The following is an 11,341-nucleotide window of genomic DNA, read 5'->3' as shown; positions in this document are numbered from 1 at the left end:
ACGACATTCGTCGTGGAGTTGATGAAGTTGTAGACAAATTTCTATTATTGTTTCAAATTAAATATCTGGGTAAATACTAAACAGCACATCATTTATTTGATTGTGAATTATAGGAAATAACATAATCTCCTCAATTCCACATTGTAGGCAAGGCGCGGGCACGATGCAAATATTGCAACTTCTGATTGGTTCACGCGGTCATGTGGGCGGGTAGGCGTTACCGCGCAGAGCTGGAGAGCAACTGCGACTGCGACTTATCTGTCTTTCCTGTCCAATGTCCCACCGAGCAGGCTGATACACGTGCATACATTAGAAATTTAGTTTCTTGAATCGAATCATCCAGCTCCGTGTGTTTCATTGAAACACAGCAGAAACAACCATGGTCAAGTTAGCAAAGGTAAGACCGAAAAACGTTTACTATACTGTTTCATTGAATATCCGCAATTGTGGTAGGAATTAGGCTCTGTTTACGCGCGAGGCCTTCATGCAGAAGTTGCTGCGTTTGTGAGAAAATGATGAACTGAAATAAGGGCTATATGGGTACTCGTATGTGGCAACCAATGCACTCTTTTGAGATAAGTCTTTTATTACATGCTTAATGGAGTATACATCGTGTCTTTCTTACTAAACACTAATTTTTCGCTCGACAGTAGCCATGTTTGCGCCTTGCTGTTTGGCTCACAAGGCCTGGCGTGGCCTGCCAACGCGAACAGGCTTATTCAAAATGGCTTTCAGGCGCGCTCTCGGCTTGACGATTCAATTTTTGAGATGCGTTGACAAAAAAGGCCAACACCGCTTTAAATGGACCCACCGACTAATGGAACAATTCTTGGGAAGTTTAAGTAGTATTTTAATGGCGACCAGCGTGGTATTTGAACCACTTAGTAGCATCAGCGCTTCTCATTTAATGCCGCTTATTTCTATTTTTAAACAGTTTGGTTACACCGCGTTTTGTTATTTAATCAGTATGACCTATTGCTATCAAATTTCCATTCCCCCTTTACCTAAATGTTCATAACACGTGTTGTAGTATGTCAAACAAATGAATTAGCCAACATGCTAGGTGGCCAGCCTCTTTAGCTCCACGTGGGTTGGACGCTCAGTGTGACACACGAGGTGACCAACCAAAACCCAGACAATGCTTTTCAGTGTGTGTAATTAAAACGACACTAGCACGTGCTTATCCACGGGTTTGTCATCGATTAAATCATTTTTTTTAATCGGTATCTTCGGTCTCTTGTGTTTTCAAGTTCGAAGGGCTTACACGTGGGTTAAAACCCCGATGTCTTAAAACGTAGTGAAACATGGCGCCTAGACGGCAGCGATAATCCCGAGGAGCCATTTTTTTTTATTTTTGACAAATGCATGCCATGAAAATCCTTTACATATTCCATGGGGGCATGTTATGAAACGTTCAATTTAAATGTTCTGTCTTTGCTCTTTCAGGCAGCAAATCAAGTTCAGAAGAAAAAAGCTCCACCCCCCAAGAAGGTGGAGGAGGAATCTAGTGATGAGGACAGCAGTGAGGAGGAAGAGGAGGTAAAAATACAATGACTAGCCATTTCCATTCATTTGTTTATGATAAGGAAAGTTCAATATATAAAAAAACACGCATAATAATTTTTTTTTTCTTCTAAATTTCAGAGCCCTCCACTGAAGGCCACAAAGAAGGCTACTCCGGCTAAAGCCACCCCGGCTGCAAAAAATGGCACTCCTGCTAAAAAAGCAGAAAGTGACGATGAAGACGACGATGACGGTAAGCAATGAAACTCCCGATTTTAATATTCATGCTTTTCAGAGTCCTGTTCCCAATGAATGTAGCACTGTGGAATTGATTCAATAGAATTAGTTTTAAACAAAGACACACAGATGAGTTTGTCATAATGAAAATATAAAGCCATGATCTGATTTCACCTCAAATATTTAAATAATATGGAGGGACACCTATTCGCAGTTTGTGGGAAATTATCATTTATCTGGTGTTCTCGAACTAAACATGTGCGAAGAGGTCTCATGACATGATAATCATCTACAGAGGAGTCGTCTGAGGAAGAAGCACCTCCACCTAAGAAAACACCTGCGAAAGCAGCAAAAGCAAAGACTCCAGCTAAACCCACCCCAGCCAAAGCAGCCCCTGCTAAAGCAGAGGAGTCGGACGATGATGACGAAGATGATGGTATGTCCTACTTCAGAATTGGTAGCAGAATCAGAATTTGTTGTGACCGATGCCGATAGTCCTAACTTTTAAGTGAAAGCCACATCACCCTCCATTTCTTGGCATGCAAGTGGTTGTTCAGTACTCATGTGTGGAATGTACGGAGGAAAAACATATGCAGCGCTATGTCTTCGGTACCGGTGTGTTTTTTATTGTCTGCCGGTTCTATCCTCAATTGCTGTTACATTGTCTTGAGTTTATTTTTTTTAAGCACTCATTAGTCTTTATCTCAACTGTATCTCATCTTCACTGTAAAGATTACTACATTTTTCTTGCTTTCATTGTTTAGATGAGTCAGAAGAGGAGGCCCCACCCACCAAGAAAGCAGCCAAGCCAGCTGCCAAGCCCCCAGGCAAGGCCCAACCTGCAAAGGCATCCTCAGATGATGAAGACGACGACGATGATGATGAAGAGGATTCGGAAGAGGAGGCCCCACCCCCCAAGAAGGCTACTCCAGCTAAACCAGCCGCCAAAGCAGCAGCTAAACCAGCTGCCAAAGCAAAGCCCGCTAAAGAGTCCTCTGATGACGAGGAGGATGGTAAAAAGCTTTGTTTATTTGCAATACAAATATTTCTGGAGTTGTTTGTTTAGAGACTTTTCCACAAGCTGAATGATGATCACAAGGGACTTAATACTGATCTTGTATGATGTCACCTTTTACACATCTGACACAGGTTAACCACCGATGGTCACATGGTTTGAATTTGGCCACGATGATGGATTTGTGTTCTTAATGGTTTTTGTTTTTAGACTCTGAAGAAGAGATGGACACAACTCCTGCTCCAGCAAAGGCAAAGAAAGCAGGCATGGTGAAGGCTAAAGAAGAGTCGGAAGAAGATGATGATGAAGACGACGACGATGATGATGATGATGAGGAGGAGGAAGAAGAGGGTGAGTTTTGTCAGATTTTGTGTGGTAAATTAAGTATGTCTTATAGATTGATTTGATTGTCAATATTGGACGAGCTCAAAAGAACATGTGTTGCAATGTCAATCAGTGGGTGGCTTTCTATGTACCCGATTTAGCATTGGCCACATTCAGGATGCATCATCTTGCATTTGCTGGATGGCTTCTGTGACTTAAAGAACTGCACTCCTCCTTTCTTAACAGACGCTCCAGTGAAACCTACAAAGAGGAAGGCGGAGGGCAAAAAGGAAGCGCCTCCTACCAAGAAAGCAAAGTCAGAGGGAGAAGGTAAACATGAACGCATCGATTGAGATTGTTCAGGTCTTTATGGTGGTCCAAAAATCAACTTAATGCGAGTTTTACACAAATGATGAAACTTTGGAAATGTGTTCCCATTTGCCAGGGTACTGCCTATTTGTGGGAAACTTGAACTCTAATAAAGACTTTGAGGAGATCAAAGATTCACTGAGGAAATTCTTCACTAAGAACAGCCTGGAAATCGTCGATGTCCGGTTAGGGGGATCAAAGTAAGTAGTTAATTTGCACTTATAAATAATGTACGTTTCTGTGTAAATGGGCTGTACACTAGGGCTGCACAATTAATCGAATTTTAATCAAAATTGCGATTTTTGGCAGCGAAGAAAATGAAAATTGCTTTTTTTATTATTATAAACATTTGTTTTCTTAATGCGGGTTCAGTTGCATTATATTCTAGCATGCAATAGTCGTTACGCCGCCTAACTGATCCACAAGCAAGTTAAGCGCGCAGCTCCTCACTTTTTTTCCATAATCGTGCAGCCCTACTGTACACACAACACTTTTGGAGATGTATAAATCCTGCATATAATTTTTAAACCTAATTTTTCAGTAATTCACTTTTGAAGACCTGTCTACTCAGACTGAATAGATTCCTGTCCATGCCAATTATGACTTTTAAGAGATTTGCTGGTTGTCCAAACTCTTTTAAGTGAAAGCCACATCACCCTCCATTTCTTGGCATGCATGTGGTTGTTCAGTACTCATGTGTGTAATGTTCGGAGGAAAAGCAAATGCAGTGCTATGTCTTCGGTACCGGTGTGTATTTTGTCTGCCGGTTCTATCCTCAATCGCTGTTACATTTGGATTACTAATTTTTCAGTAATTCACTTTTGAAGCTTCTCATGAAGCTTGTGTCAAATGTGATTAGAATATCACATTTGACAAGTTGCATATACATATTTTGCTGTCTGTAAATTTTGTATTTTAATTTTTAACCGGTGCAGTTGTGAATAGTGTTGATCTGGTTAATGTGGCACATAGTGTATTCAAATACCATTGTTGTCTGGCTCTTTGTACCTTTTTATTTAGGAATTGTAGTTATTCCATATTTGAAGCCTCAAATATTGCTTTTGATACTTGGATTTTTGGCAAAGTTGCATGTGACTGATTCTTTTTACTTTAATAGGAAATTTGGCTATGTGGACTTTGCATCTGAAGAGGACATGAACAAAGCAATGGAACTCAGTGGCAAGAAAGTCCTGGGTCAGGAGATAAAGCTGGATAAGGCTCGCAGCAAAGAGAACTCACAAGAAGGCAAGAAAGGTAATGTGTGCAAGTCTGTTCTATCTATTTTTGTCTCCTAAAACATTAGTCGTAAAAAGAGGGTTTTTTTGCCCCCATTTGCAATGCTGACGCTGACATTTTGCCCCACAGAGAGAGAGGCACGAACGCTGTTTGTGAAAAATCTTCCCTTCTCTGCAACGGTTGATGACCTGAAAGAACTGTTTGAAGATGCTGTCGATGTCAGACTACCCCAAGGCCAGAACGGTTCAAACAGAGGGTAAGATCCAGAAAATATCTTTGTTTAGCCCACATGAATGATGTAAAGCAGGGGTTTTCAAATTCATTGAATGTGAGCCTCCCCTTGGAATAGGTAAAGATAACCAAGCGCCCCCCCAGGTCCCTACAGTAAATGCATCTTTCTTTTGTGTTCCTAGAATGGTGTTTCAAAAACAGATGGCCCAATACATGTATTTTTAATTGTATTTCTTTTAACAAAGTAGCCTACATTCATAAAAGGCTTATTCATAAAATGTCCATCCAAATATTTCCATCTTAGAGGCTACTTTTAGCCTACTGAAACATCACGAACAGAGGGCCTAAAATTGAACTGTCATTAGAACAAATTCATAAACGAACGTTTTCAACAGCAGACTAAACAGACGCCAATGTCCAACTTAACTCATGTAAACAGGAGACGTCAACTGAAATAATAATAATAGGCCTAATAATAAAGATAGACGTCGACATATTCTGATTTACTTTTTAGGCTAATTATACACAATTTAAACCTGTTGCTATTTTAACAACGATGTTCTCAAGCATTGCGAACAATGCGGACGCGCCTTTGATGCGCACAGCTGTTCAATGCAAGGTTGTACAGAAACAGCCGCAAGTCATCTTGTACTTGTAGCCTTGACTGGTATTTGTTTTTGATCAGGGTGAGAGCAGAAAACCACACAGGTAAGTGGAGGTGAAGGGGATCAGGACTCATGACTTTGACGGACACACTACACATTGCGGCAGAGGTGCGCTTTCAGAACCAGACCACGTAAACCCTAATTTTAAATATTCGGGATCGTAGTTCCTACGTTTTTTGAGGGGCTCCTCCCTTTCTGCTGACTTCTGTTGTGGTATGAGAAAACGATGTATTTTTCATTAGTCCTGCTTATTCACACACGGAAGCACGAACAATCAGTCTGAGATGTTGACAGAAACCGTTATATTTCTTCGCGTGTTTCGCTGGCTCGCCGTGACTCTTTGGCACCCCCCCACCTATTGAAAACCACTGATGTAAAGGAAACTGTTGCTCTGGGTTTGTAGTCCAGTTTCCTCGTAATCCAACCAACAATCTGCAGCTGAGTATTTTTGGGCAGTAGTGTCTGGTTGTAAAAAGGTAATCTTTTCCTCATTTCACAGTATTGCCTACATCGAGTTCAAAACTGAGGCTGAAGCAGAGAAGATGTTGGAGGAGGCTCAGGGTGCTGATGTGCAAGGAAGGGCCATTATGGTCGACTATGTTGGAGAAAAGAGCCAAAAAGGAGCCAGGATGTCAGGTAAGCTGTTCGCAAGCTAATCCTGGTTTCGGTATTTAAGCTAGATTAATGTTGACCTTGCTTGCATGTCACACACGTCAGTGGGGTTCTTAAATGGCATATATTCACTAATCTTTATAACTCTAAAGATGTCCAAAGAAAAAATGCTCCTTTTGTCTTTTGTTTCACTTCTGTCCCTATTTCCTTTTTGTAGCTACAGGAGCAACCAACAAAACTCTGGTGGTGAATAATCTGTCCTTCAGCGCCACAGAGGAAGTGCTGCAGTCTACATTTGAGAAAGCCGTCTCTGTAAGGATTCCACAGAGAGACGGCAGGCCCAAAGGGTAAGTGTAGCAACTTTACCTGAAATGGTCACGTTTGATGTTCAACGGACACTTAAATCATCCTCAAAACTGAAGCATAGCATCTCAATGTGGTGCGCCTTCTCATGAGCTCCTCTTAATCTAATCCATGATTCTGCACGGATTCGCACGAGAAGAAGAGTCAATGCACGGTCAGAACAGGCTTTCCCCGTTTCCTCGGGGGTGCTGCCCATGTCTGCTGTGCAACAGATATAGCTGTCTTAATTAATCTAATCAGATTTGTGTCTTATAATTAAAGCAGTCAGCATCATTGTTTTAATTTGACTAGTCATCGTGTGAATGGGTTGGTTGATGCATCCCTAATTTTCCGCCTCTGTCCCTAGTTTTGCTTTTATAGAGTTTGAGAGCACAGAGGATGCCAAGGACGCTCTGGACAACTTCAACAACACAGACATTGAAGGCCGAACTATCAGACTGGAATACAGCCAGAACAGCGGTGGAAGAGATGGGGGCAGAGGGAACTCGGGTAGAGCTTCAAGCCTTACTGATATGAATTGAACTGAACTGACCAGATGTGATGAAAACTTGATCTCCTGAGACTCTGTGAAGATTCTAAGATAGTCAAGTCCTGACCTGGTCTGCACAATTAGCTTTGATAGTTTAGGATGTCTTGAGCACTGTATTTGCACATTTAATGATGAATTTTTCATGATTTCTTCTCTACCAGGTCCAACAAAAACCCTCTTCGTCAAGGGACTCTCTGAGGACACAACGGATCAGACCCTTAAGGACTCCTTTGAGTCTGCTGTGGCAGCCAGGATAGTGACAGACAGAGATACGGGGTCATCAAAAGGGTGAGTTTAGAGGGAGGCGAGTACTCTCCCTCTAACAGCGTAAGGATTGGCATTAGAAGGGAACTCGCAGTCAGGCAGCTAACTTAGTGGGAGTTGCCCATGTCTGATGTGAGACAGTCGCGAGTGTAGCACAGATTATAACCTCAAACTTTGTGGCTTACATGTAAGTTTCTGTTTCAAACTTTCAGACTCAAATCTTAAAGTTTTTAGCCACAGGTTATAGTCCAAACTTTTAAGTGAAAGCCACATCACCCTCCATTTCTTGGCATGCATGTGGTTGTTCAGTACTCATGTGTGTAATGTTCGGAGGAAAAGCAAATGCAGTGCTATGTCTTCGGTACCGGTGTGTATTTTATTGTCTGCCGGTTCTATCCTCAATCGCTGTTACATTTGGATTACTAATTTTTCAGTAATTCACTTTTGAAGCTTCTCATTGGTGATTAGAATATCACATTTGACAAGTTGCATATACATATTTTGCTGTCTGTAAATTTTGTATTTTAATTTTTAACCGGTGCAGTTGTGAATACTGTTGATCTGGTTAATGTGACACTTAGTGGATTCAAATACCATTGTTGTCTGGCTCTTTGTACCTTTTTAGGTACTCTTAAGGCTCTTAAGTTTTTAGCCACAGGTTATAGAACATGGTTGTTGGAAATTCTTAGTTTTTGTTCTGAAAGGTCAGCCAAGTCTTTTAGTGACACATTTGCTCTTATCCAACTCCAACAGCTTTGGCTTTGTGGACTTCGACAACGAAGACGACTGCAAAGCAGCCAAGGAGGCAATGGAGGATGGCGAGATCGATGGCAGAAATGTGACCTTGGATTACGCCAAGCCCAAGGGTGAGGGCGGCTTCCGTGGAGGCAGAGGTGGCGGCGGCGGATTCGGAGGTCGTGGTGGTGGTTTCAGAGGGGGCCGTGGCGGCGGCGGATTCGGAGGTCGCGGTGGTGGTTTCAGAGGAGGCCGTGGCGGCAGAGGAGGAGGAAGGGGAGGAGGTGAGAGGGCACGATATGTTGGTCATAACTGCAAGGGATGACGAGTTGTTTTGGGGTTTTTTGATGATCAGTAGTGGGATAATGTATAACGGTGGGAGGGTTGTTGTTATTTCTACTTAAATGACTTTCATATAATGCAGGCCAGTAAAGAGTTGACTCCTGTTCTCATTTCAGGTGGAAGAGGAGGTGGTGGTGGATTTGGAGCAAGGCCCCAGGGGAAGAAGATCAAGTTTGATGACTAAAGTCTTGTATTTTAAGTTTTGAATGGACTCTGGTTTCATCAATTTTCAGAGCTTTTGGACATTCCAGAAAGCGTCATTGGTATATATTTAACTGTAAACAGGCATTTTTAGCCCTGTATTTAGACCCCTCATACCAACTTCACCCTCCTGTGCCAGAACGGTACTTCTGACCTTTTCAGCTTAAGTGCTACATGTGAGAACTGAATGTTCCGAATGAAAACCCGCACCTCTCGCCCTCCTTAGCTGTCTTTTTTCCGAAGGAGTAAAATGGAATGGGTCTGACAAGGAAGTTTACTGTGAAAAATATGCTTGTCTTGTCAGATACATTATGTAAATTTAAACAGTTTGTATGATTTCATTTTACCTTTTGTAAAAAAAAAAAGAAAAAAATAATTACACTTGTATCCATGTTTTGTTTTTTCCGTTTAGATTTCTTTAGATGCCAAGTTTTACTGTGCAAATTCATATTTTGATAGTCCTTGCGCAAGAGTTCTTTTGGATGTTTGTTATGGTTGTTTGATGGGGCAGAGTTGCAAGCTGAGTCATGGATGAAAGAAATGTGACATAAAATGTTTGTAGTGCATTGACTAATTCATTTTTTTTTTTTGTTTGTTTTTTTTTCCCCCCATCTAAATTTTCACATCATGAAATAAAACCTTATAGGTGTTGATTTTTAAATGCCAGTCTGCTACATTGAGTTAAACACAAGTAGTATTAACTATGATACACCATTTCTCCATTTAAAAAAAAAAAAAAAAAAAAAAAAAAAAAATTCTCCACTAGGTGGCAGTCCCCAATGCAGCTAGCTGGTGCAGTGGCAGAAACGTTCCACATCTGTTTGGACATGAACCGTTTAGGAGGTGAACCGTCTGTAGGATTAAGCTTGAAGAAAGAGACCTGCTTATTTGTACGCAATTGTAGTTCCAAATGAATTTCAGAAAGCAATCTCAAGGCTGGCTTATTCCCTGCAAGATTTATTAGTGGTGTGAATTTATATGGTGCCTCAACTGTATTTAGGTTCCACAAACCAAAACCACTGTTCCTCGTCACTAAAAAAAAAAAAAATCCAACTGGACCATTACACACTTGCCCGTGAACCTTTACCACAACTCTGCACTGAGATTCCCTGGTCCAATCTGCTTGAGCTTGAAAAAGGACGATCTGACACCGTCATCTCTCCCAAAAGTTTGACCAAGTCGTGATGGGTCTGAACACAAATGTAAATGGAGTATTTCAGTCATCTGTTTTTTTTTTTTTTATGACTTTACAAACACTTGAAAAACTGTGAGAAGTTTAATGGTTATTATTCCTGTCATGTTGGTCATAAGCTGAAGCAAATGGGAATGGCTTATTTTTTATTATTATATATAAATTAAAATTTTCTGGGGTGGGGGGGGCTGAAAAGTCAGTAAATATAAATGATTATTTCATTTCACTGCAGTCCAACCAATAAGATCTAAGATTTGTTGAAAGAATCAACCTCATGGTGGCGGAAGAGGAAAAGGAGATTGGTACAATACAATGTGATGCAAACCAAATGGAGACTTGTAAGATGGGGCTGAAATGCAGAGCTGAGGGGGGTGTAAAACTGCCGTGAGTTAGTTTCTGAAACAGTACGCTTGAAAGGCAACTTGATATTGGCTACATATGATACACATTGGGCACGTCTCATACTGTCAGTTCAAATACCGGCTCACCTCAGGGCTGCTTTCTATCATGTACACGGACAGCTGCAAGTCATCCGGTGAAGGCAGCTACCTTGTTAAGTTTTCTGATCATACTATCTTGCTGTCTCTTCTCTAAGGCTCACCTTAGTTTTACCTGCATTTTAACATTTTAACAAAAACTAAAGAACCAATCACTGGCTTTAGGAAGGACTTTTCAGGAAATTTTGATAACCCAAAACTCAGCATCACACATGGCGAGGAAGTCCAAATTGTGACATAAGTATCTGGGAACAGTGTTCGACTCCCAACATAAGTTTGATGCAAACAGAGAATCAATTGCTAAGCGAGGGCCACAAAGAATTCACTTGATGTGGAAGCTGAACTCTTGAAAAATGTAATTTTGATCAGATTTTCATTGGAAGTCTCTTAAAATGTTCATTGATGGAACGTGTCCTTATGAAATTTGTTGCCACTGTCATGTTGGTAGGCTGTTGTGCTAAACTGGGAGAAATGGGAAGGCTGTCAAACGTAACTGCCCATTTGTAATAGAGTTTCCTTAACTCCGAAATACCCCTTCGCTACTTTAAAAATCATTCTTAGCATCAGCTTATGGGAACATTGTGTTTTGACATACAAGTTACTAGACTACCTGTTATCAAGAAGGGAACTAATCTTGTTGCCTAGATATTACGTTCTTTGGATTTTAGTTGCTATCATTATACTTCTACACAGTGCCAAGAACAGAAATATACATGCAGACAAAGACAACAAAGACAAAATAAGCAAAAGTGGAGCAATTGCTAGACAGGTATGACCACCAGCTTAATATCCTTGATGGAGCTTAAAATGCCATGCAAACAAAAATAATAAGTTTCAAATTTTTCAAGTTTCAAGTTTATTTGTCATATGCATGAAAACACAGGGTCAACAATGCAATGAAATGTGCTGGATGAGACTAACGTGCGACTCAACAGTATAGTCAATAAGAAATGATAATAGTTTTTTTTTTTAAAAGAGCGATATTAATATTGAATAAAAGAATGTGCAAGATAGAAGAATTGCAAG

General features: G+C 40.8%; 1 protein-coding gene and 4 non-coding genes across 5 annotated transcripts; all 5 read left to right on the top strand.

The window, feature by feature from the left end:
• Positions 1–244: 244 nt before the first annotated feature.
• Positions 245–9,287, top strand: ncl (nucleolin). The gene is made up of 16 exons (XM_075485565.1): positions 245–397; positions 1,447–1,539; positions 1,645–1,756; positions 2,036–2,176; positions 2,505–2,753; positions 2,966–3,106; positions 3,326–3,409; positions 3,525–3,648; positions 4,566–4,702; positions 4,814–4,940; positions 6,080–6,216; positions 6,410–6,539; positions 6,902–7,044; positions 7,246–7,372; positions 8,102–8,367; positions 8,542–9,287. The coding sequence occupies exons 1-16, from the start codon at positions 380–382 to the stop codon at positions 8,607–8,609; spliced, it is 2,097 nt and encodes a 698-aa protein (XP_075341680.1). The 5' UTR covers positions 245–379; the 3' UTR covers positions 8,610–9,287.
• Positions 2,265–2,404, top strand: LOC142401022 (small nucleolar RNA SNORA57). The gene has a single exon (XR_012773041.1). It is a non-coding gene; the product is annotated as a small nucleolar RNA SNORA57 (small nucleolar RNA).
• Positions 4,105–4,241, top strand: LOC142401033 (small nucleolar RNA SNORA57). Its single transcript, XR_012773052.1, has one exon. It is a non-coding gene; the product is annotated as a small nucleolar RNA SNORA57 (small nucleolar RNA).
• LOC142401031 (small nucleolar RNA SNORA75) lies at positions 6,636–6,769 on the top strand. The gene has a single exon (XR_012773050.1). It is a non-coding gene; the product is annotated as a small nucleolar RNA SNORA75 (small nucleolar RNA).
• Positions 7,625–7,764, top strand: LOC142401021 (small nucleolar RNA SNORA57). Its single transcript, XR_012773040.1, has one exon. It is a non-coding gene; the product is annotated as a small nucleolar RNA SNORA57 (small nucleolar RNA).
• Positions 9,288–11,341: the final 2,054 nt, after the last annotated feature.

The sequence above is a fragment of the Odontesthes bonariensis genome, chromosome 15 (assembly GCF_027942865.1).
Source record: "Odontesthes bonariensis isolate fOdoBon6 chromosome 15, fOdoBon6.hap1, whole genome shotgun sequence".
In the NCBI taxonomy this organism is placed as follows: Eukaryota; Metazoa; Chordata; class Actinopteri; order Atheriniformes; family Atherinopsidae; genus Odontesthes; species Odontesthes bonariensis.
The sequence above is the reverse complement of the archived record's forward strand: the minus strand, read 5'-3'. Positions and strand labels throughout refer to the sequence as shown.